The sequence below is a fragment of the Serinus canaria genome, chromosome 2 (genome assembly GCF_022539315.1).
Source record: "Serinus canaria isolate serCan28SL12 chromosome 2, serCan2020, whole genome shotgun sequence".
In the NCBI taxonomy this organism is placed as follows: domain Eukaryota; kingdom Metazoa; phylum Chordata; class Aves; order Passeriformes; family Fringillidae; genus Serinus; species Serinus canaria.
This window is the reverse complement of record NC_066315.1, coordinates 79,600,018-79,626,935: the sequence shown is the minus strand read 5'-3', so window position 1 is coordinate 79,626,935 and position 26,918 is coordinate 79,600,018. Positions and strand designations below refer to the sequence as shown.

The following is a 26,918-nucleotide window of genomic DNA, read 5'->3' as shown; positions in this document are numbered from 1 at the left end:
CATCACTCTCCTCTTTGCAGTAATACATGATTTCACATTCTGTGCGTGGGACAAAATGACCCAATCGCAGCAAATCTGCAAAGACCACACTGCCGCACATAAATGAGCCTACTGCAACTAAATCTCTGCTTCCACTCCTAAAACAACCTTCTCTTGAAATTTCTGAAGTTTCCTGTCCATCTGGCCAGCATAAAGCTGAACACATGGACAAAAGTCACAGTTAATATATAAAAAGATATATAAACAGTATGAGACAGTAACAGATTAACAGACTGCACTGCATCATGCTACAGCCATCAAGCGCATGGACATCTTCTTGAGATTTTGACTTTTCCTTATTTAGGGCACTATAATCCTAAGTAGTAAAGTGGCTACTAAATGGTATTTCTTAGAACACCCTAATAAACTTCAGCTATTTTAATTAGTAGCTTCCACTCTGGAACAGACAGTTGTTTTGTTATTAAGGTAATCACATTTGTGTTCCAGGGCCAGACCACACACTATGTTCCCATTAAACATTAACCTGACTTCTGCAAATGATAGTTTAAAAGTTGTTGAACACATTTAAGTAAATACTACTCTACTTGTATGCTTGTACTCACAAAAACTACAAGTGAACTGCTGAAATTACAACAAAGGGATTGTTCTAATAGTAGCCAATCTTACACAAAAAAAAAAAAAAAGTACAGCCTGAGTAAAAAAAAAAAAAAATAAAAGGGCTGGTGATTTTTAAGAGTGCCTTTAAATGTAATATTGCAGAAGGAATGATACCCTAATAAAAGATTTAGTCATCTTAAAGACATGACTGGGTAGTTACCTGAGGCACAGCAGTGTTTTTATGCAGCAAAGATTTACAAGAATGAGATTTATCAAAGGTGTTTGAATTGAATTTTTATTTCATGAATGACAACCTTGCATTTCTATGCAACACTGAAGTATATAAATGAGAATGGATGTCCTGCATCACTTAAATCTAATGTGATGAATCTTTAAACAGAAACTACACCTGTACAGTAAATAGATGACAAATGCACCTACAGTTCCTGGCACAAACATTGTATTTTCTCAGTAGTGGCAGATGAGATTTACAGAGTATGTACTCCCCTGAGCAAGATTTTATAATCACAGCTCTCCCTCAACAGGTGGCAAAAGTCAAGGGGCACCTGAGAAATGCTCAGACATGTTACAAGTCACTTTTCTGTTAAAAAAAGGAGATCATAAGAACTAGAAAATATATGGAATAAAATACCAGTTTCTGGAGGTATCCTGCTAGTGGGACACAGGAAAGAATTGCGGATACTAACCATTCTAAAAGGTTTCTATTCTGAGGGCAAAAATCTTGTCTGTATTCATATGGGTGCAATTCCTCTATGGAACCCAATCATGGGCTCAGTACTTTGAAACTACAACTATTTTATTTGGAGAAATGCTTCTGCACTATAAGGGGGGGAATATTGCTTTCAGATTACAAAGGTGATTCTGAAGGGTTTTAACCTCTGGCCCCTCCCTCTCCATTCCTGTCCACAGGATACTGCTGAAATTGAAAACAGTGCATTTTGTTATTCCTCTGCCAAATTTTTAATAGGAAGGAAATAAAATAGAAAATTCTCTCACAGAATTAAAAAAAAAAAAGCACCTAAAAACATATATGCAAGACTATGACACAGGTAAAACTACACAAGCGAACCAGGATCTAAGAAATGAAATGAGATTATGACTTTATATTGCTTTGAGGTGATTTGTTATTCTTTATGCAGATTACCAAGGTATTTTCTGCTCAATTTACTTTGTACTGAAGATTTGTTCCCTGCTTGCTTCCTATAATTCTCTCTCCCAAAACAATGTTATCAAGTGGATGTCAGTTAGGAGTACAGGTCTATTATCACAACATTACCAAACTGAAAGAGATGCAGTTGTAGGAGTAATTCTTCTTTTTAATTTCTCTGAAAACATTATGTCCTATAGCCAGAACTCCATGCTGTGTGATTTATCAGCATGATCCTCAATTAATCTACAGCTGTGCTATCACAGCACATCCATGTACAGCAGCTTATGACACAACAAAACAACCTGTCCCCCAGCCAGGAAAAAAAACCACAACCTAAGCAGAAAGAAACAGTATTTGGTATTTATAGTCTAACTCTTTTAGATCAGGAAGAATGAAAAATTAAATACAGATTTGTGAAGCAGCAAAAAGGACAAAGGGTTTAATCTAAATGGGGCAGTGAAAGCTGATATTTCTGCTGCTCCTCCTTTTCCCCTGAACTCAGAGTTTTAGAGACAAATATAGAAAAATGTATATTTGAAACCAAAGTTCCTTTTTTCTTTTAAATCAAGTATTTGTAATACAGGAAAGAACACGTAACAGGTAACTTTTCATTAACAGATGACATTCTGAAATTAATTACTATATCTATGTATAGTAATTAATTGGTATCGGTGCTCCCTGTAAGAACTTACAATATCTAAGTGCTTGTATACACGATTTTTTTCTCCTCTAAGCCCCTTTAGATTCCTTTCACTCATTAATCTGAATTCTATGGAATTAGAAGTTATATATCTGGTTAACTAAATTCCAGTTCCCTGCTGAAAAGCAATAGTTAACCAGAGAAAGGATAACTGTCCATTTACTGGGATATAAAATGCCCTTTGGAAACTGCCATTGGTAATATGCAAGGATCAGACTTCTGACTCCCAAAGCTGAAGTTATGTCTGCACACCTTACAGGTGCAGAAAACTGAACTAACCCCTCTGTATGTGATTCATCATGACATTAAAATTGCAGTTCCTCAATGTCATTTTACATAATCTCATTTTATTTCATGCTGTGTTAATTTTCTAAATTTTCTTCAGCACGTTTAAATCATAAGAAAACTTCAGTGATTTGAAACAGCTAATAACAAAGAATTTACCAAGGGACCACGAAAAAGATATAACTACAAGTAAAGCTTAGAAAAAAAACCCTTGTGTTTGTTTCAGATATCATCTGAATGTTGAGTATCAAATGCAAGATGCAGAAAACCTGTGGCATCAATACAGGTTGGGGGATGAAGGGATTAAGAGCAGCCCTGGCCAGAAGGACCTGGGGGTGGATGAGAGGCTGGACATGACCCAGCCATGGGCACTCAAAGCCCAGAAACCAATTATATCCTGGGCTGCATCCCTCCCCCACCCTGCAGCAGGGTGAGGGAGGGAATTCTCCCCATCTACACTGCTCTGGTGAGAGCCCACCTGGAGTGTTGCAGCCAGCTCAACACAAGAAAGACACAGACATGTTAGAGCTGGTCCAGAGGAGGGCCACAGAGATGGCCAGAGGGCTGGAGTACCTCTCCTATGATGGAAGGCTGAGAGAGTTGGGACCTGGAAAAAAGAAAGCTTCAGGGAGACTTGAAAGGGTACCTGAACAGAGCCTGAAATAAAGCTGGGGAGGGACCTTTCAGCAGGGCTGTTGCAGTAGGACAAGAGGCAATGCTTTGTTAAACAGAGGTTAGAAAGAAGGAAGGCTTTTTCTACAATGAAGTTTGTAAGGAGCAACTGGAACAGGCTGCCCAGAGGCAGGTGGTAGATGGCCCATCCCTGGAGACATTCAATGTCAGGTTGGAGAGGGCTCTGCACAGCCTGGTCTGGTTGAAAAAGTCCCTGACTACTGCAGAAGGTTTGGACTACAGGATCTTTGGAGCCCCCCTGCAACCCAATCTATTCTATGACTATCATTCTGTTTTAAACTATTTCATAACCATTAAAAAATCCCAACAAATTTTAAAGGTCAAAATATTAAGGTTTAAAACCTTAAAAATGGTTCAAGAACAGTTTCTCTGTAAAAGCATACAGAAAAACACAATCCATTTGTGATAAAACACAACTACAACAAAGTAGCTTAAGTGTTCTTGAGAGAAGAGTAAATCACTCTAAAGGATTCAGACATCTAAATTTTTCCTACGTCAAATTTTTGAGTATTTGAAAATTACTTCACAAGATGTATAAAATACACATTGAAATAATGACTTCTAAAAATTTCAAAGATATTCACTACTTTATTACACACCAAGACAAATATTTATGGTCATGTGAAGATGATGTACTTTGGCTCATTTCATGCATCCTTTGTAGCCTAATTCTCCTTTTGTACAGGACAACAAAGGAGGTAAGAGACAGGACAAAATGTTGAGAACCAAAGAAAGGCTAAGCTGGACCAGCATAAAAAACATGCAGCAAATGAAGCCCTTGGGTATTTCAAAGCAGCATTAAGAAGCCCATGCAAAACCCCCCTGTTCCTTGCTGTAAAAATGTGTTTAAAAAAATTCTTTGGACCTACTCAGTAATCACAGTTCCCACAGACCTGTGGCTCCCTTGCTGGCAAGGCAGGGCCATCGGGCAGCAGAGCAGCACTCCCTCCCAGGACAAGGCAAGGTCTCTGCCCCACCGGGCCAGCTGCTGAGGGAGGGCAGGGCAGAGGCAAGGAGATGGTGGCCAGTGCAGCTTTCCAGAAGCCACCCCACAATGTCAGACTTCTGTCTACCAGGTCAGTGAGATGGAAGTTTGAAGAGGTCAGGCCTTTCATACTGGGAGCCCCCAGGGAGCAGGGGCAAATGACACATGAACCTGGCTCTGAGAACCTGGACTGCCTCGCTTCACTTGTGCAAAGCAAATGAGAAGAGGAGGAGGTCAGAGCCATTTGAACACCCCCAAGAACCAAAACTAGCAATGTCCCCTCCCTGCAAAAAAACAGAGTAGAATCCATTTTGTATGGGCTGTTCCTGCCTGGGGCAGAAGAAAAATGGGCATTTGGCTACTCCCTCTCTACTTCTTTAGGTCATGAATAGACACATGATCCTCACCACAGTCACCTCATTAGACAGAAAAAGGAGGCAGCTCAGTTATGTTGTGAGAAAGCCATCAGCCCAGAAGAGGCAAAAGAAGGACTAGGTTTTCTTGTACACCTCCTTGGACACTGCCTAAACTCCAGGACAGCAAAAGCCCAGGCCAAGTGCAGCAGGCATAGAACAGCAAATGCTGCCAATGCCATCTGGCTCCTCTTCCCATCCCTCCAGCAGTATCTAGTCCATGAAGAAAGACTGGACTCCAGAAACAAACACTGCTTCTACCCTACTAAAGCAAAACACACTTTTACAGGAGAAATGCAACATTACTACAAGCAGCACTTGAGACAGAGCATCCCTTGGTGCAGACACTTACTTCAGCAAATGAAGTACAAGGCACGAGTGGGATGGAAGGCAGAGAAGAGGACAAGAGCATCTGTCCAGATACACAATGGCAATTCTCACCTTCAGCAGCTTTTCCTGAGCTGCATCACAGGACAATGAAATATTGTGTTTATCCCTGCCACTGGCAAATGGCCAGAAGCAGATAACTCTTTCCTTTGAAAAGCAGCTGTCTTGGCTATTAACCACTCTCCAGTCAGCATTCTTCCTCCACACAGAAACCCAGCCTGCAAGTAGAAATATTTCTGCTTTGCACCTGCCATTACAAATTCCACAGGCCTCTTCTCTTGGATCGGTACTCTGTGCCATGATGCCCAGGAAGTGGTGCAGCCTGTGGCAGCACAGCTTTTGGGAACAGACATCTTCAGAGGTGCTGGTGTAATGGTGGAAGCACTCAAACATCAGTGGGAGGAATCTCAGGGAGACAGACCTGGCCTGAAGTAATGGAGGCCATCAGAGAAGACTGAGCGCAGCCTGGCAGCTGCCTGCACACACAGGGACATTGGGCATCTCTGAGGGTAGCACAGGAAGCACTGCAGGAGCGCATCTGCAACAAACACATTCCCTGACAGGTAACCCATTGCAAGAGCATGCCTGATGAGCCCTGCAGATCCCACCCTAAGCAACTCTTCAGAAACAACACAAACTTTTACTGCTTAGTTTCTACTATCCAACCTCCTTTCAATAAATCCTTCCTTCCAGGGTTCTCTTTAATTTCCGCAGATCAATCAGACTCCTCATTCTCCTAATGCTCTCTGCACTACCTTACATGCCCTGTTTTCATCAAGGAGGCAGTTCAGCTCTATGCACCCAGCACTCCAAGGAGCACCAACCACATGAAGCTGCTGGACTTTGAAGTCCATTCAACTACAACTGAACAGTGTCACAACACGTTCCCCATGGTGACCTTCTGGGGACTGAGACAGACCATTCTCAGGTTGTGTTAATCCTAAGACTATCCCTAAGCTTTCCTCCAGGCTGTCAGGGTTGTCCTGATGCCAGTGAGATGCACATACCCTTCACAGAGCTGAGGAGGACAGGTTCATTCCTCCAGTGCACCCTTGTCACTTTTGTAAAGTTGGGTCAAAAGTATTTGCCTGCAGCCCTTGAAACCAGTGAGTGCTCTTAAAGCATGGTTTAAGATCTCTGCAGATTTTAAGATCTAAATGCTCACAGTTCACCAGCAGCACCAGTGCTCTCACACAGCAACACTTACTTCATCTGATAAAGTTGCTTTGGAGTGAGTTCAGAACAAGCACAGCTCTCCCATTTCTCATCCCTCCCTCCCAGGCCACTGGGGATGGTACTCTTTCAAGGCTTTTACAAACTTTATCTGAAAATTATATCCTTTTTACAGAAGAGGGCTCATCTGTTTCTCTGAGGGACTGTAACAGAAGCATGAGCTTCCAGACAGTGATGCCAGCCTCTGGAGGGTGATGACAACTGTTCACACAGACCCCACAGCTGACAAAGCTGTGCTCCTGAGCTGCAGCTCAGCACTGACAGCCCACAACCAGAACAGTGAGGATGCTTTGTCCTCAAGGCAGCTACAGAGATCCCAGGCTTGCAAAATAGCGTGGTTTTGCCTGTTTTCATGTTTGATGTGGATTAAACGTCAATAACTATAGATTAAACCTCTAGTTCAAAATCCTAATTCTGCAAATAAGCAAACAATCATTGATTCCATGTGCCACTCTGGCTGAAAGGCAACCCTTCCTCCCTCTTAATTAACAGCCCTGTTCAAATTCTATCAGTGCTCATGTAAACATCCCATCAAAGAAGCTTATCTCTACTATATGAATAATTCAAAACCTTTAGGTTTATGAAGGAAATCAGTAATGAACATGCCTGAACAAAAATTATTACTGTTATTTAGTTTAGTTACAAATACAAGCTATAAGTTGCTATTCAGTAAATAAATTAATTTGCTTTCTGTATTGTGTCTGAATACTCCCTCCAAGCACATCCTTTGAGGCTTCCCATTTCAAAAGGAAAATTTCACACTTATTGCTTTTAGTGCAAAAGTCTGGGCTGGTACTTTTTATATGAGAGAAGGCATTACCCTTTGAAGAGCAAAAGGGATTGTTAAGTAAAAGCTTAACAACCAAGAGAGCTTTTACAGCTACTGCTGTCAAATTTAAAACATTATTTTTAGCTTAGACAGCATGACAGTAACACACCCAGTTATAATTTACACCACAGGTACAGGCTGGCTGGAGAATAGAACAAGATTAGACCCAGGGAGACGGACCTAGGAGGGTTTGTGGATGAAAAGCTCAACATGACCTGGCAATTTGTGTTTGCAGTCCAGAAATCCAACCACATCCTGGGTTGCATCCAAAGCACCATGGCCAGGAGGGCCAGGGAGAGGATTCTGCCCCTCTCCTCTGGTGAGACCCCCATCTACAGGGCAGCATCAGCTCTGGGGTCCTCTCCACAGGAAGGATAGGGAACTGCTGGAGCAAGTCCAGAGGAGGCCAGCAAGATGCTCAGAGGGCTGGAGCACCTCTCCATTGAAGACAGGCTGAGAGAGTTACGGCTGTTCAGCCTGGAGAAGAAAAGGCTCCAGGAAGACCTTAGAGCTCCCTTTAGTACCTGAAGAGGCCCTACAAGAGCTGGAGAGTGACTTTTCACAAGAGCACTAATAGGACAAGGGGGAATAGAGTTAAACTAAAGGAGGATAGGTTTAGATAAGACATGAGGAAGAAATTCTTTATGGTGAGGGTGGTGAGGCACTGGAACAGGTTGCCCACAGAAGCTGTGGACTCCCCATCTCTGGAAATCCTCAAGACCAGGCTGGATGGGGCTCTGAGCAACCTGGTCTAGTGAAAGGTTTCCTGATGGTGACAGAGAAGACAGAATGTGATGATCTTTAAGGTCCCTTTTTCTACAAACCATTCAGTGGTTCTATGAAGAATTCATCATCTCCAAAGGGGTGATGTTCAGACATGTTTTGTACCTTCTGCAGTATGTAGTGCAGAATTATCACCATGCATTTCATTTTCAAGTTAAATACAAAGAAAATACTAAAGTTAAGAACCAAAACATCACCCAAAACACAATGAGTATATAGAACAAACTTAGTCTAGTTCACCCCACAGAGAAATTTTAGCTTATTGCATTTACTAGAATGTTCATTCACCTAGAAGACAAAAAACTCTTGAGAGGGCTTTAGCCTCAGTTGTATAATCATTCTTGAATGCAATATATATTTAAGTGTTCATAAAATTGAAAGATGTGATGTTTATAGTACGTAACCAATCTTGGTTACTTTTCCAAAGAAAGTGAAATTTTCAAATTCAGGAATAATGTTCTTTAAAAGCAAACAAACAAACCAAACAAAAACCCCATAAAAATCCCCTCAAACCCTACAAAGTACAACAAAACTAAAAAAAAAAAAAAAAAACCCAAAACAAACCAAAAATAAACCCCACTAAAAAAAATTAAATGGCTTGCAAGTGTAACTAGCCTAATTTTTATTTCCAATGGGCAGTGTAAGCTGCAGAGAAAATAATCCTTTGGCCAACATCTTTATGTCACTGTTATTATATTGCAAAGGTTCCACATTGCTAGAGTTTCATACCTCCTTGATATTTCTCGCAGCTCCTCTAAGCACTAACTCTTCCTTCTCCTCGCAGTTGCCAACTGACTCCAAGTCCCCCCTCAACCAGCCAGCCCACTCTTTTATAACACTCTTCTTATTGGCTACAGCTGTGGCTTGTAAAAGTCAGACCTGTTCCTAATCTCTAATAAGTAGCTCAGCTGCAACTCCTTAAGGGGTAAGATTACTTTCTATACTACCTTTAATTTCTTATATTGTATCCCCCCACATCTCTAAGTTTGTCTTCCCTTTTCTTTCTTTTCTTTTTTTTCCACTTTCAGAAGTGGAAAGGCATTCATCATCATCATGATTAAAGCTATTTTTGTCATACACAAAGGGTGAGAACTATGGTGTACGAAGGAGAGCGCGCTTAAGTCTTAAAGCTCCCCACTCTGCCATGAGTCATACACACAGAATATACAGGCCATGAATCCTTGGCATGTATCTTCATGGAGTACACAGTAATCTACATCCCCCATATCTTACACCAAAGAGCAATCTAGTCCTAATTAAAATAAACAAACAAACAAAAAAAATCAACACTTAGGAAAACCTAATAAAGAAAAAAAAACCTGCAAACTTGAACTCCTTCCCCACCTTTCTGTTAATTTGAAAAAAATTGTACAGTCTCCATCAGAAAGGATAAGCTCCTATTGGTATTTGTGCTAGAGGCAGGAGTCTGAGAGCTGATCCAATCCAGCTCAAAATTCCCTCTGAGCACTGACAGCTCTTCAGCCTGGCTGTGTGAAAAGCTGACAGCTACCAACAGAGCAACTGAGTGATCGGACTGGCACACATCCATCTGCTTTCATTTCCCCTGACCCTGATGGTAGGGGTGCAGGGTGGAAGGCATGGGAGGATCAGCCCAACACAAAGCTGGACTGATGGGGTCTTTCTTCAGAGTGAGCCTGCAGCAACGTTCAAATCTGCATCCCAAGTAGCAAAACAAAACTCACCTTCACAGGGCATGTTTCTGCTACCATATGACTGTGGGGTTTTTTAATTTTTTTTTCCTTTTGAAAACCCATCTCCATGTGTAACCAACTAACATCCCATGTCCCAATTTAATTCACTGTAATTGTTATCTGTTGATTAGGTTTCCTTCCTTACTGAGGTGCTGTGAGCACTACAGTCACAAGACAGCCTGCTACTTCAGCACAGACAACCAAAGGGATATTTTGCAAGTGAAAAAAGAAACCCTCTTCAGGGCATGTCTGGGAAAGAGAGCATCTTATAGGCAATATGAGGCAGCCACAGGTGGAACAGAAGGCTTAAGTTCAATAGAAACAGTAGTTTCAATCACTATCACTGCCTCCACAACTCACTGATGTAAGCAGAAGTTTTTCTCCCTTTCAGGCAAAGAATAGTAATTTTTTCTCATATCCATGTGTGATTCTGTACAAAACATGAGACTGTGATAGTTTCTTTAACAGGAGAGAAACGGTGCAATGGTGCTCTTCAAAAAAGCATAAAGCTGATAAAGGTATTTTGCTATATAATTCTCTGGTTAAATTTCCTTTTTAAGTTTTCCTCTAGTATTCTTAACACCCAAACTTGCATAAGGCAGTAGGACATGCAAAAACTGCCAGCTTTTCCCTTGGAGAAATGAGTTTTTAAAAGAAGTTTAAAAAAATAGCTTTAAAAGAAAGCAAAGTATCTTGCTCTGAAAAGTGCACATGGCTTTTCCTTGATGAAAATAGGAGTGATCTGAAATTGGACATAATCTTCCTTCTTTGATCAACACAGCAAAGATGAAACACCAGAAATACTTACAATTCCTAAGGCAAGTTTCTTCTACATCTGCTTTAGGCTATTTTGGCTGTAGTATTTAAATACTCTAATTATTTTGTGCATTAAATACCATAAATATCCCTGTTGATTTTGATCTATTTGTGGGTTCCAACATACAGCTGTATTTCATTTGGTTGAGAGGACATTCTGCAAAGCAGGACTTGTACACCAATGCATTTCAGGGACAATCATTATTATTTATGAATAAACCAGTGATGCTAACAGCTTTTCCCTATGTCATCGTTCAATTTTATGTCTGTGTACCTACACAAAAGCATACCTCTGTGGGACAGAGGAAGAAAATTTACTTATGATTTACTTTGAAAGCAAGGGAACAATCACTTAGCTTTATGTGGCAGGAACTTTGCAGTCCATTTGCAACATAAAAAATACCTTTGTAAGCAAAAAAAAATCCTAGCAATTTTTTCAGAGACAACAGATCTTTCTCCAAGACAATACACTAGATCAACAGAAGTATTTTTTCTCTCTTTATGAATGAGTCTCCTTCCCAAATTAGCTTAACCTACTGTATATGTAGCACAACACTAAGTATTTCTCCCCTTTCTGCTTGTATCTGAGGTTCCATTGGTAGCTGCCATCTGCAAAAGGTATTTTATTTGACTGGCATGCACAGCATACATTTGGTTAAGCACATGAGGAAGAGAAGAAGAGTTAGTAGCAGAGAGTAAGTTACATATCTCATGGAAAGACAATCATGCAGGTTACATCCACCTACCTGTACTAGTGCGATATGTGCCTGTGTGTGCTGGTTGCAGAGGGTCCCCCTGACTCTGGCTGAGACTCCTCATAGGGGGCTTCTGATAAACTCTGTCTTCGTAAATAGGATCTATGTGGTGTTCTGGAGACTGCAGTGCCCTTAACTCGGAGCCAAGGTGGCTGTGCTGGCTGCTGTAAGATGCACGAGACCCAGCTGCAAACAGATTTTAAGAGATGTTTAAGAAGGAGAAAACAAGACACAAATACAGGATCTGACTATTAAAATTTTACTTGAAAGTAGGATTTAAACACAAAAAAAAACCCCAAACTAAGTAGTAAGTGTTTTTAACATGCAAATAGAAATAGCAAACAAGGGCAGCTACAGCTCCATTTAACCCCTTTAGCTGCATCATTCAGCTGCCTGCATCTACACAAAAATCCCATTTCTTCCAAGAAATTACATATTTTCGTGAGATCGATATCATGATTATCATCTCTTCTTAAACAGAGACCAAAACACCCACCATTTCCTCTCAAAAAAAAAAAAAAGAAGAAAAACCCCAATTCTTCCCCCCAACAAAAAACAAAAAAATCTTCAAACCAAACTAAACTAAACTCAAAAAAACCAACACCCCCCCCCAATAAAAAACTCCAAAGAAACAAACAAGAAAAGGTAAAAAACTGTACAACCCAGGAATGTCCTCATCTAAACGGGTCCAGGACTGGGGGAGGTAGGAAGGTTGGGGAAAAAAAAGCAGCAGCAGTCAGAACGAGTTTCACATGTTATGCCCATATCTGAAGATCTACAAATAAAATAAGCTGGAGTTGATGAATGGATGTAGATTTACATGAAGACCGATCTTTCAAATGCTTCTCAAAATTGCAAAAGAATGGTTTTGCCTTATCAACATTTTGTGTTCAACACTAAAAAAAAAAAAAATCAAAAAAAAATCTGCTAAGACTTTCTACAACTTAAATATCCTTTGAGAATGATGAAATTAAACACACCTCCTGAAAAAACCATTTTAAGGATACAGCTTATTTTTTTTTTGTAAATAACAAGATCAATTGTCATTTTATTAAAACATCTTCTTATTCTACTATTAAAAACAGATTATATTAGAACATTCAAAAAAGAGACTTATATACTTGCAGCTGTGATTGAAGTTGTCACTTCAATCCTTTTGCCACTCAGGTACTTCAGCTCTGTGGTCTGTTATCAAGACTGGCAAGAAGAGTCAAGGGGATGCCTAACACACATTACACATTTTGAAGGTAAGAATAAAGTAAAGTAGGCACTAAGTATTCAAGTGACACTTTGCAAACATCAGATCTATACCATGAAGTTGTAACATGCTACTTAAGTGTTTAGAAAAGCAATCAAAAATACGACTATTCTGGCCCTTGCTGCTAGTTCTGTGAGGTTGAAATCCTGGATGTAGGTGATGTTCCATTGGCTGAGCTTGTACTGCTCAGACCATGGGTGTAGCTATTTCTGTTGAAAGCCTCTGCCACAATCATTGTGTTCCCACTGGTTTTGTGGCATAAACAGACACTAAATACTTTTACACTGCAAACCACAGATATAAACTAAGATGAGATAGCAACACAGGATAGAAATGAGAAATATACACTGACACAACATTACTTAAACTTTAATACAAATTGTCTGGAGAAAAAAATAATTTATTCTCTTTCCTTCTTCTAATCAGCTTGTGCTAAATACATGTTTTCTTCTGAATTTTTCAACTTTTGTGAATGTTTTTAGTGGAATGTTCCATTTGCATATTTTTCCCTTCAAACATTTTTCAGTCTGACTTGCCATTAGCACTCTGCTGAAAGTAATTCTGTTGCTCCCTTTACTAGAAAGTCTGCCAAGAATCCCAAATATTTTATCTATAACTACAGCAATTATCCAGAAAGTTGATATTACTATTACAGAATTAAATTCTTCATGGTCTACATTTTCAAAGTGCTCTTTAGCCCTGCACCCTTGAGACTGATTTTCAGAACAGCTGAACTGCTCCCACCAAAGTCTAGTATTCTTCAGAGTGGCCTGAAAAACAGTCTGGTGTGATTATGTCCAAATTTCAATGCATATTTGGCTTAATCTGCATCAGAGGAAAAAATATAGAAAAATTGAGGAGAACATTTCAGACATTTAACAGTGTGTCAACAAATCAGACTTGCTACAGAATAAAGAATTACAACCCCATTCTAGAAGCATTACAATTCTATTGCCCACATACAAGTTAACAGTGGTTTTCGAACAACAGATTTTCTTCCTAACTCAGCTTCCTGTAAGCCAAAAGATTTTTCCCATTGGACTCAGGAGCAGTATAACCCAGATATTAGCATGTTATGGTAATCTTTTGGTGAGGTGGGCTTAATTCCTTCTTCACACTCTACCAATAGTTCTGCATCTGCAAGTGCTGATACTAGTCTAAATAGAAGCTTAATATTAGTTTATTATGTTGATACTGAACAGATATTTATTTGCAAATAATACTTGAACTTAAGACTTTAACGCTACTGTACTAAACAGTAAGCACATGTATAACCAGAGAAACTTCTTGACCAATACATTTAACCAATACATTTGACTGAAAACAGTTAAGTGGCAATCTAAAAGCAACTTCAAAGTATCTCAGTAACAACATTATGACTGAACATCCCCCCCCAAGAAGTTCAAGAGTTAAAACCCTATCAAGGAGTAACTGCCACTATCCTTCTAACATTTCAAGAAAATGAAGATTTCAATGGGTAACTAAAATATTTTCATTTTAAAAACTAAACAACTCTCAAATCTCAGAAATTAGGGCCATTTTAAAATCATGCCTCTTAAACACCTTAAGTTTTAAGCAAAAATGATAGTTTTATATATGCAATTTTACTACTCTTTCCAAATTATCAGGTATCAAAATTTAAACACAAAATACTACTACCCTTTAAGGTTCTTAAATCTAGCTAAAAAGACAATAAATCAGAAGATCTAAAAAAAGATGTAATGCTATCATACTTTCTAATGTTCCTATTAAGTTGGTATTTAAAAAACTAGAACAGCAAGTTGATTTAAGTTAAAATTTCTTTTCAGTTGCTCCTAGAAGTTTTTCTATGTATTAATTTATTCAAGTCTAAACTAAGGAGCAATAGTTTTTTATTGCATATTTTATTTAAATATTAAAATCAACTAACTAGTAGCTGTTACACCAAGAGTTGTATCCAGGAAAGGTCACACAGATAACTTGGAAATTTCAGACAACTGAATCCCACCTCATCTACACACTCAACCCTCTACCATATTCTGCTGCTTTGAAAGGCACTGAAGAGACAGTTGAGATAACTGATCAAAACAAAGACCATGAACTCAAAGAACTGATGTCACTGAGAATGAGAGGGGTAACAGGTCTCCTGCCTGTATCTCGGGTTAGCAGCCAACAGCTACATCCCTTCCTATTCAAAGCTGCAAGCTGATCTGTACCACTGCCTTCAAAACCCCTTGCATTAAAGCAGTTTGAAGTTCACAGAGGCTGGAAAAGCAAGCAGGTCAGAATGGAGAAACCAGCAACCAACTACTATACTACTAGGAAGCAACAGAAGATAAGATCAGCAAGGCCCAGGAGCAGTCTCGCATCTTTAAGGAAGCTCAGCGCCCTCAAAAGCAGTTTCCCTAAACACAGAGGCATCATGAATGTATGGCTCCCCCCAGACTGCAATTGCCAAACCTTCTTATCCAGCTGCCAGCCCTTCACCCCACTAATAGCACTGCACCTCTCTGGCTCCTGACATCAAACCAGTGATGTGCATCAAGGCCACACACCTTTCTCCTACATGCTCTGGAAATGGACTCATGGGTGTAGCTATTTCTGTTACTCCCTGGCCAGCCTGCCCTAACAGAAACGCTATTTTTTTTTCAGAGACGTAATCAGGCATCAAGCCCATTCACAGACAGGTCTATGCTCAAAGAAAACTCATTATTAAACTTTCAGTCCTGCTAGTTGTTATTTCCAGATGTATTCAGTAACAGAGCATAGCCAGAACTCTCATGGTCATGGTAGTGAAAAAGTGGGGTAGTATATTAATTAAAAAAGCCCAAACAAACCAAACCAATCCAAAACCACTGAGAAGAACTAAACCATTATTTAGGGGTTCAAGAAACCATCCATTAATCAATTATTCCAATAGTCCAATCGTGTTTGACAAAAGACTGAGAAATTATTTGATTGCAATGTCACAGATACATCACAGCAGAAGGTATATAGAAGACTATATAGCTCTAAAATAGCTGTGAGAGGCACCAAAATAAAGAAAAAAAGTTAAATATATATTTTTTAGAACAGAAACGGATCAACTATATGAACAAAAGCATATGGTAAGGAGAGTCTTCTCTGTCTTCTGAAGCCCCCAAGACTGAAACCTGAAAGCAAGTGGAATGTCCTATCTTCTGTGTCACTGTGGAGCTTTTAGAAGTCATCTGTGGCCAGGTTCCACTGGGGTATCACATGAGCCCCCAGGCAGGTGAAGAGGATTAGGGCAACAAGGATAACCTAGAATTGTCCAGATGAAAATACACATTCCTACATGTGGTATTTCCTTTCTTCCCACATTCAAGAGGGGCAATAGAAAGAATACATGAAAAGTCAAGTCCTACCAAATTGGATCAAAAGGTCAATCTCCACTCTTTAAACTTGAAAAAGGCCCATCTTACTAGTGAAATTTTTCCATGTTAGTTTGATACGTTCCTCAGCAGCATAGGGACAGTTGTTTCCTAGGAAATGCTCTTTTTTGACAAAGTCTCATTTCCCACAGGAAGATAAATACCATAATCAGACAAGTGTAGCATGAGAGAAATACACCAAATAATCCCTAATTGCTCTTCATAGCTGGTGCAGACTGTCAAGAAAATAAATACAACAGACACGTTTGAATGACACTGCTAGTCTGACAGTTTAGGTCAATAAAGTAAACCAATAGATTGGCATTTGTCATTGCAAAAAACTAAAGACATTAAAATTACTGAAATTAATGGATCATGGGCATTGGGTATGGTCTAATAAATCTTGGACAGTTTTTTTTTGTGCCCCTTTTGAAAGGCTTTAAAACCTATCATCCTGCCTTGCTACACCTTTAGGAAGAAGCCCTATAAAGTCATGAAACTCTCTAAACATCCCTAATAGCAAGAGCATACATTACTGTCCTCCTGTCCAGGATTTAAGAGCTCCTTAGAAACACAAAACATGCTAGTGATAATCTCAGTGTTAAAACACCCATTCAGATCTGACCAGGTATACCATTCAGCCCTTACTCAGAAATCCTAGATCATTAAATACCTTGATCAAGAGTCCTGTTAAACAATATCCTTATGTATATGATGGAGGAACATCATTAGTGACACATGAGCTGAGGATCAGCAATCATTGTACTACCCCCTATCAGTTACATGTTAACAACTTAATTTAATTAATTAAACTTTGTTGCAACTCCACACCTTTCAACACACAGCAGACCTCTGGCTACTTGAGGCTTTGAGTACCAAAATCAGACAGAACACACTACAACACTTTGCACTTAGAAGATGCATCTTTCTGACAAGGAAGATGAAAGATCTACAGCTGGCTGCATCAATTCTTAACTTTAAATATAATGACAACGTTGCTTACACTTCAAGTTTAAAAAAACCAACCCCAGACTATGGTAAAATTGCAATAAGCCCATCATTGAGATAAGAGCCTGCAGACTCGGAATCTGAAAGAGAATCATAGGAATTCTGTGGCTTTGATTTGTTGCATGCTTTTCAGAGGACTGAAAGAACTTTTTGATTTAAATAGCACATCATGGCTTCAAACCCTTTTTGATGTAACTTTCTCTTAGATGCTTGTCCTGAAATGCTACTATTAAATAAACAGTAGCATAATAATAATTCTACTTATTAAATAAATACATATATATATATATATATATATATATATATACATATACACACACACAGTCAATCAGGTCATAGCTTCACTGCACTTCTGAAAACACAACATGTGAGAAAGAGCATATGAACAGTGGGATTTTTACTCTGAACTCATATGTTATAAAACCTGTTTTAGAGACACTAACCTATTTTAATTTACATAGCAAAGAAATTGATGTGAACACAAGTGCAGAATTAGAAGTGAACAGGAGGAGAAGTGGAGTCAAACATTCACAGCTCAGATCTTGATACTTTGTTTTGTGCCAGAAATTTAAGCAGAAACATCTCCAAAACGCCTGCCTGAATGTATGCATCTTCAAGCCATAACATCGTAAAAAGAAAGTATGATCTACAAGTAATATGATTATAAATAAAACTAATAGAACTCAGATAAGGGAAATGTAACAGCACTGTATGATGAAAATTACCAAAGAGAAGAAAACCCTTCTTACCTGACTACTGAAAGTGAATACAAATTGTTAAGACATGACAGATGGTTAAATTACCAGTAAGACATGACAGGCCATATGGCAGTTCCAGCTAAAGCACACCTTGGTACATCAGCTTGGGCCCCTAGCACACCAAAGACCTGCAGTCACTAAAATCAGAACACAGTCTCCAGTGAATTATTTTTAATAATTCACTGGGTTTAGGATTTTTTAAAATAGAGGATTCTCACCTCTTCAGACTTTACATACACACAAACACAAATGTATCATTTTTTTCTTTCCCAAAATACTGGAATGAAAGATTAACTAATGAAAGCTCAGAATTGAAACTCATTTCTGTTTTTACACTTTTTCCATTCTCACTTCATCATTCTCTCTCTGACTCAGGACTATTTGTACAGATACAGAAAGAAATGATGCCTTCAGTGAATTGACTAATTACACATGACATCTTTCAACTGATATCAAACTCTGGATGCCTGAAAAAAGCCCTACAGATATGCTACTCTGGCATCCTCAGCCCACACTACAGGAGCTCACCACCAAACAAAAAGTCTGCCCCAATATTCAAGTCCCCAGAACTAAAAGAACAGCCTTGCCTCACCTATCAGTATCTTAGATTGCTTTTCCCCAGGTTTTCTCCTTAAAAGATTGAAGTACAATACGATGCATGGTCTGGAGTGTTTCTTGCAAACTCTCACTGCACTGTCAAACCTATTAGCAGTGTCACTGTCAGGATACTGCCACATTCAGCTCACACTGTGGAATTTCCCAGACATAATTTGTCCATTAACCAGATTAAGTATCTTAGAAAAGTCTCCTCAAAACAGATTGGCTTTGGCTGCTTAAGGGACACCGCAAAACCCAACATCTGAACTAAGGCCAGCAGTTTTCACATTAGTGCTAAAAATAGAGAAAGGAAGGAGGAAAAAAAGGGATTACACTTTTATAAGTGTAACAAGCAGGCCCCAAATAAACTTTAAAAATCATTCAATAAAGTTTAAATTGTCTTATAAGAAGTACTCACATAATTTTTATCCTATTTAAACTCACGAAATATTAAGTTAGTAAGTTTTTACCCAAATATTGGCATCCATTGCATTTCTAAGCATGTTTAAAAAAAAAAAGGTAAAAATATTTTTAAATAGTCCATGATTTTAGCCATGCAATCTAACTTCACTATAAAGTATTGTATCAGTTATTATAATTCTAAGAATCTAGGGAAAACAGAAGGACCACACTATAACTTTGGACCTCAACCTGAGCATTTTCTTTTTTCTGCTACTGCCCTCATTCTGTTGAAGCACTCACCTGCTTACAACATTTTATCAAAAATAAATTGCTAGTAGAAAAGAAAAGTTTGACTGGGAGCAAAGATATAAGGAGCAAATATAGCCGGGAAGAAATAGCAGATTAAATGTGACAGACAAGTTCAGGGAGATAATTCCTATTTCATTTCTCATTTAGGGTACTGTCAATGAAGAAAAAACTAAAAACAGAAACTGCCCCAAAGCAACCACTACCATACACCAATTTGCCTTCAGCTGGGAAGAAAGTAAAAGGTAATTTTGTTGGGTTTTTTTAAAACCATTTAGCAAATTATCATCCTGTGTGTTACTTTGTGTTTGTTTGGTGTTTTTTTCTCTCCCCTCTCTTAAGCTCTGGCTCTTCCATGCCCCTCAGCCCTGCCAATTTCACAAGAAAAGGGAAGAGAAGTCCCATGCAGAAACGGGAACAGATGCTGCTATCTGGTTATACAAATCACTGTTCCTAACTTTCCTGCTCCCTACCCACTTTGAGTGAGGGCGAGTGCCTCAGCAACAGGATGATGTTACTAAGCAACACAGCCAAGCAGCTCTGCAGAAGCTGTTTGGATAGTTCACCATAGCTACATGAGTACTGAAAACAATATTAGGCCTTTGCAGCAGCAGAGATCTTTGAAATTTTGCTTATCTTGATCTTAGAAAAGATAAGAAATTATTATTTCTAATTCTGAACGCTAATAGTTTGTGTTGTACCATGGGCTCTGTGCTGATGCAAGGGTTGTGGCAATGCATTCAACTCAGCAAGTAAAGGAATGAAATGCTGGTGTATGAATACTTGATGAGACAGGCCCCAAAAGCAAATATCCAGGAAAAAAAAACCCTCTATGGGATGTCTCTGTAGCTCCACTGTGAATGTTTCACTGACAAGGATTGCAAACCAAAGGGAAGTAACAGTTCATCCTTAATTCCCCAGGCTGTGTCTTCCTTCTTTCACAAGGCTGTACCTAAGCAAACTTGGAGACCCAATTTCTGCTGGTTAAGCAGCAGTATAGGCTAAACATCCAAAACCCTAAAGGTCTTTGGAGGGCGAGTGACCATTTCCAGCATCATGAATGATTTGCTAAGAAGCACTGCTGCCTCCAGCAAAACAAATCAGGCACTACTGCACTAATGCCTGCTGGTGAAAATTTAACTTTCTGATCGTGTTTAACACTGTGGAAAAGTACAGCAGCTAAAAACCCCAGCAATTCTGGCGCCTTCCCCCAAAACGAGCATCAGCTCAGTCAACCTTAAACGGAGCAAGTTCTCACAGCAGCTCTGGTGCAGGGGGAAGGGGAAAACCTTTCCACATCAAATCCCTGCACAGGAAACAGAAAGAATATCTAGAGCTTAAATCCAACTAGAAGTGAAATTCCCAAGATTTTCAGAGAATTTGTTAAGTTAGGTACTTTGTGAAATAGAGGTTCCCAGACAAAAAAAAAACAAAAAACCAAAACACTCACTCTGCAAAGCTCAGCAAAAGATAACAACAGAAAACAAAACTCAATTGGGTAATGAAGTGTTAAGTCTGCCCAACTACAGTATCCTGCAACTGGCTTTTGCTGGGCGACCTGAATTCCTTATCTAATTGTAATATCCTTCCTAGAAGTTCACCGTTCCAAGAGGAGGTTTTCCTACTAACAGGGAGAAAGGCAAACATAATTCTAACCAATCTTCATCACACATTCACCTTTTAAAAAGTATTAACTTATTGTGAATATTCTTGTTTTGAAAACCTGCGTTCCAGTTTCTGACAGACAAAGCTGAACTCTCAGACACTGCATCTGGGGTTTGCTCACAGAAAAGTGTTGGCAACTTATCTTTTGTAATTCCTTTTATAAGAAGATTGAACATTATTAGAGGTCTGAACAATACCAAATTTGGAAATTTTATCTGTAACTCTTGGTATTCAAACTTGCCTTTCATTAAGAGAATAGAGAAAAGCATTAGTAGTATTTGTTCTTTCTTGTAAGGTCATCTTTGATAGAATGTTAAAAACTTTCTCATCCTAGAGGCTTTCTCCTCCTCAGCGAACACTTAACTAGCAGTCCCTGGTTTCTAGACTTCACCAAGACATGAAGCATAAGTATGTGACATTCCAGGAGAAAAAAATGGAGTTCATTATCTTTGCTTTTTCTCAATGTCAAATTCAAGAAAGGGAAGATATTATCTGGATATTCTGTGATACTCTAGTACTCATCAAGTTTTCACCATCCATTTGAGACTTGCTGCATTTAAATACTGGAGTTAAAACATGGACTTTTTATTAAATGTATACAAAATCAATTTGAATACAATCTAACTAAAGTATTTTGTTATGCCTGGAAAGAAGTTTAGACCAATAATTACCCACGTTTAGAATTATGCTCAAAAGATTATTGCACCATTATTCAAGCTGGTTTTAGGTTGTTTCCATTATGTACCTATTGAGACCTCTGCTAGAAAACTTAAAATAATCTCCTATTACTAAAGTCATTATAATACAAAGCAACTCTAACAGGGATGCTCTAAATAAAAGAAATGCTGAATGTAGACACAAAGAAAAGGAATACTGTTAACACCAAGACATGAGTAGCTCAAGGACTTAAAATTTATGCTGAAATAATCATTGCATCCCATAAAATAAAATTCTCTTTTCATTCTTTATTCTTACTAATATAGCAATCACTCAATAGCATGCATTTAGTATACAACTTCCAAAGACTCAGAAAAATACCTTTAGTAAAACCTTCCACAATAAGCAAAAAGCAAAGGAGGAAATGGATGGCTACAGATTCTTTTTAGCAGGAACTTATTGTAAGGAAAAAAAAAAAAAAAAAAAGAAAGAAAAAGAGCAGAGAAGAAAAGAAACAAACACAGCAAAACAGACTTTGCAATTAACCGCACAAATTCAGATTTTTGCTGAAAAGCATGGCCAGAAAAGGACCTTAGGCTGAAAGACTGCTGTCACACCAGCAGAGAGTCCATGCTAAAATGAAATGGCCATGACAAATGCTGCAGGAGACAAATGGTGTAAGAAGGTCACAGGCAAAAGGAAAGCAGATCTAAGATAAGGAATATAGCAAAGTGTTCACAGCAGTTAGCATCAAACTACTGGAAGTGTTCAGCTTCAAGAATGGCTTAACAGTAATTCCAGCTAGAAGAATGCGATTCATGTAGCCCAAAGGTGACAAACACTTGAGGCATTCTGAAGTGTCACACCATTAGTTACTGGTTATTCATAAATGTAAATTGACACGATTTGCATGTCAAATGGCTGCCCTGCCTGCGAAGCCAACACTTCCATGGCCATATGGCTGGCTGAAGACATGAGCATCATGTTGTGCCTGATTTTACAAAAGTGATCCAAAATCTAATGCTGACTAAAAAAAGCAGTGGCATGCAATCACAACTTTGATAAACTTCAGAGAAAGAGAGTTTTTCAGCTAAGACAATTAATTCTTGAATTTCTTAAGATAGGATCTTAAACATGGTAGGATGCAAACTAGATCACTTTGGAGGAGATGCTCAGTTATGCTCAAGCATTAGCTAATTCTTGCCAAAGGCATCTCAAGATGCAACACAGAGAAGGATGACATGAGCTACACAGGAACTACAACTCCAGAGAGAAAGAAACACAAAATTTCTACCTATAAACCTGGAAAACTGAAGTTTGGTCAGAGACCACACAAAGTGCAATCATGGCTGGGAGGTCACTGCATTCACTAGGGCTATCGGGTTCAAATCTTTTGAGGGGAAATGGAGGAGCACTAGCTGACAAAGATGCTCCAGTCAAACACATCATGGCTGGTTAGTCAAAGCCCTAAAGTCAAAGGCTGATGGTGAAAAGCCCCTCAGAAGATACCTTTAGCTCTCACTCCCTCCTTGGTCAGATGAATTACAGAAATAAAGAAAGACTTGAGTTGGAAGGAACCTTACAAATCATCTAGTTTCAAACACCCCTCACCATATTTCATCAGAGATAAACTATCCTAAAAGCTGCCAGGGACTAAACTAATCCTGTATTTTTTTCAAAGAAAGTAAATCCTTCATCAAATTAATTATTCTTATCAGGATTCAGCACTCTTAACAAACAACCTCTATTTACTATAAGAGGCTATGTAATCTAGCAGCCTTTCCTCTGTTAAGAAATGGAAGGAACACACTAAGTCAGGTCTGTGTACAACAAGCGTCTTTATTTCTTGACAATCCATGCAGGATAGTTCAGAAGAAATGAAGGCTAGAATGTGTCTGTTGCCTACAGAGGGTCACGCTTGTGTACAGTTCCTCAGATGAAGTCTTAACCCTGTGTAACACTCCCAGTTTTGTTTATTGTGTGAGGCCTGAAATATTCTATTATGTTCCTAATAGAGGTGGCTGAGATATGCTGTACTCCACTAGGTCACACAGGTATTTTCCTCCTCTTCGTTTCAGCCAAAGATGCCGAACATGTAACCAGTATTAAGTGTATTATTACCTCAGCTCCAATCCTGTTCTTCCCTTTCCATCTTTCTTTCTTCCATCTTTCTAGAGGATTTATCTTCTTCTCTTCAGAAAATGCCTCCTAATATTCCACTATCAAGAAGTTTCCTTGGCTTATTTCATGGTTTTGTGCCAAGATAATAAAATGAAAAAGTATTTTTCAAGTAGCCAAAAAGAGTCCTCCTTGTGGAACTTTATTAGGAGTACCCTTCCTTTCCATTACTTCAGTCTTCAAAATGACAAACTGAAAATGTTCCTTTACCCAGGTCCCTGCCCAACTACACTCTTGCAAGAATATCCATCTTCTCTAGCTTAACTAAATATTTCCCAAGTGGCACTACAGAAAATCCATGCTCAGAGCCCTGACAGGAAATACAAAGACATCAAATATCATCTAAGAAAAGGTCAGTAAGGAGGTCATTCCAGCACAATCTGTTTTGGAGAACTCCTGTTGCAAATTATCCCTTTAACTATTTACTATCTTCATGTCTTATATTATCCTTTCTATCAGTTTATGTTGTAATGTCCAAAGAGCACTGTGATTAACAGGTCTGTAATTTTTCTTTCACTCAGTCCTCCCTTTCTCCACAGTATATTAGCCCCAAACACACAGAGGGCTGTCATCTTGTCCCCCTCCACTTTCTTTCCCCTACAAATATCTGAAAGAGTCCATCTCACCCTCCTTTACAGACCATACTCCCAGAACTTTGAAGAGCTCATGACACCTTTTGGTGATAAAATGTAAACAGGACTGCATTCCCACTGAACTAGGATGCTCAGGAAAGTAGTGGGGTGAGAAAAAGACCCCATGGAGAGGTGTCATTTTGCTCTCCAATGACAGGAAATCTGCCCTGGTATCAGAGGGTCACAGCTCCTTCTCCACCCTTACTTTCCTCCCAGTCAACACTCTTTAAACCTAGGGACAGCTTTAGCCAGATGATCAAAAGCTTTTACTGCTGGAGAGCAGCACAGCTGGCTAGCTGATAAAAGGGATGCTTTGCACCTGGATTGGACTGAGAGGATAAGGGGCCATAAGGCAAGACAGACATACACTGTGGAGGAAGCAAATATAGGAAAGCATATGCAAAAATTTCCCCAGTAAAGGGAGGATTGCATGAGATTTCAAACCACTTGTATTCAAACTAACATAGCACTTTTTCATTACAGCATCACAGAATGGTTTGGGCTGGAAGGGACCTTAAAGATTAGTTTCAACCCCTGCTATGGGCAAGGACACTTCACTAACACACTCTAAGTTGCAACTTGATGTACTTATTAAAAATCTATGTGATCCAACTGGCAGTTTCATATGCCATGCCTTATAATTGTAAGATTAGTCATCACTTGGTCCTTCTCATTTCAGCATATTAAATTGTGACTTTTGCTTCTAACCACTTATGATAATGTACAGTTCCATGAATTCAGTATCAGTAGACAATATCTCTCTGTCCTCTCCAATATCACTTCTATAAAACCAAAAGATATTCTGTTCTAGGTCCACATTTATATGATCTTCAAATTTTGACCCTATGATTACTGAAAAATTGCCTCATTTATTTCCCATGATTTGCTCATAGAGCAAATTTGGCCCAGTGTAGCTTCTGGCAGCTGTCAGCACTGACAAGTAATGTGATTCACCCATGAGCATTTGCATGTGGCACAGGCAGACATGGGCAACCTCTCCACACAAGCTTTGGCCTTAATAAAGGGGCCTTCCACAACCGCCCATTTTGCCATCTTCTTTCTGCCATAATTAATTATTCTTGATCAGAGGTACCTGCACTGCTTTAAAGAGTGTGTGTGCACACAACAACCAAAAAGCCATTAGATATACCAACAAATGAATGCTTATGTTACTGATGAGCTGCATGCCAACTTCCTAAATCTGAGCTACTCCATCTATTACTAAAAGTTTCTGTGCCACAGCAACTGGGAAGGATCATGTTCTCTGCCACAGTAAAAATGAAGGGCTTGTTCTGACATCCTTTAAATACCCAAAACCCATGATGAACATAAGATTTCTGTCATTTTTTATCAATACATTTGCAAGGCTACTGGATAATGCCTTGCAGCAGGGTTTGAGACTGAGGAAGCTGCAGCTTTCACATGCGCCTTCTTTGCCCAGTGCACAAGCAAGACAAACATCATCCCATTTCAGACTGTACAGCAGAAATAAATATTTTCACTTATGCCATAAAAGACTGAGTGTCAGAAATTTGATAGAAGGGGATCTTGCCTTGTCTTATACTCCCTATCTCATACAACAGCACTCTCCTCTGCTCTCAAGGACTAAGTTTGAGGCCAAAATATAGCAGAGAATCACATTCCTGGCAGTTGAAGAAGACAATAGGTAGATGAGGACACCACTGAGACCTGAAGGCAAAAATAGGTTTGTAATAGGCAAGGATGAGACTGAGCCTCACTAGCATACCCTTAAGACCCAAAAGTTTGGATGTATAATTGTTTATGAGGCCCTATTCTCTTCCTGCAAACTCATACTAAACAGAACACAGATCAATATAAGCAAGGCAAGCATAGGAACTGTAGTGCCAATACTGGTTAATGTATTTCCATTGCTTTAACCCAAGTTCCATAAACCATTCAGAGGTTCCCAAAACACTGCTCTTTGACTTCATACATTCCACTGGATTTAAGTGGCCAAGAAAAACTGGCAAATTCCAGCTCCTTGGCTTAACCATCCTTCTGCTAGGGACAGAGACTCTTCTCTGTTAGCTTTTTGTCAACTTCACCTCCTTGTCCTCCTGCTCAACAGGTGTATAAGCAGAGACATTTCAAATTCTACTCTGATGCTTAAGAAATTTCTTCTAGTGACTTGAATGCTTAAATTTGAAACCTGGCCTTCTTAGGTACACTGCTAAAGTTCAGGACCAGAGGCCAGAAACCACATTTGTGGTTACCAAGCAACAGCACAGGCCTCAATAGTCCGCAGAAGCATGTCTGATGTTAGATTCGCCTAAAAAATCCCAGAAACAGCCCCTGCCATACAGTTTCCGAGTCATTTGGTTAAAATACTTGGAGCTTAATACAAGTTGAACCCATTTTCAGCAATATTGCACACTGGTGCTCTTTGCCCAAAAAGCTTGTTAGTCTGCAATATTATTTGATTTAACACCCCTCTGAAAGATCATTAGGAGGATCAGGCACACAATGTCCCTTATCAAGAATGGGAAGCAAAAGGAAAGGTGGTAATCAGTGAAAGAACAGGACCCAAGTTTAGGCATATTTCTTGTGTTTGCTCACATTGGGAGCCAACATCAAGTTCATTAGCTCAAAGATGCATATGGGGCTTCTGTATTTGGCTCTTGTCAATTATTCCTCCCCTATGAGCAAATTAATTTCATGTCATCTAAAACTGAAAAATACAGGAGCAAAAATCATGGCAATAATTAC

The 26,918-nt window shown here is 39.1% G+C and overlaps 1 protein-coding gene across 2 annotated transcripts in view; it reads right to left on the bottom strand.

The window, feature by feature from the left end:
- CTNND2 (catenin delta 2) overlaps positions 1-26,918 on the bottom strand; it is a 633,979-nt gene that overhangs the window by 234,163 nt on the left and 372,898 nt on the right. For both annotated transcript variants that reach the window (XM_050971546.1, XM_050971545.1), the window contains exon 8: positions 11,351-11,545. In XM_050971546.1, coding sequence (XP_050827503.1) covers positions 11,351-11,545 — 195 coding nt within the window. The remainder of the gene's footprint in view (positions 1-11,350; positions 11,546-26,918) is intronic.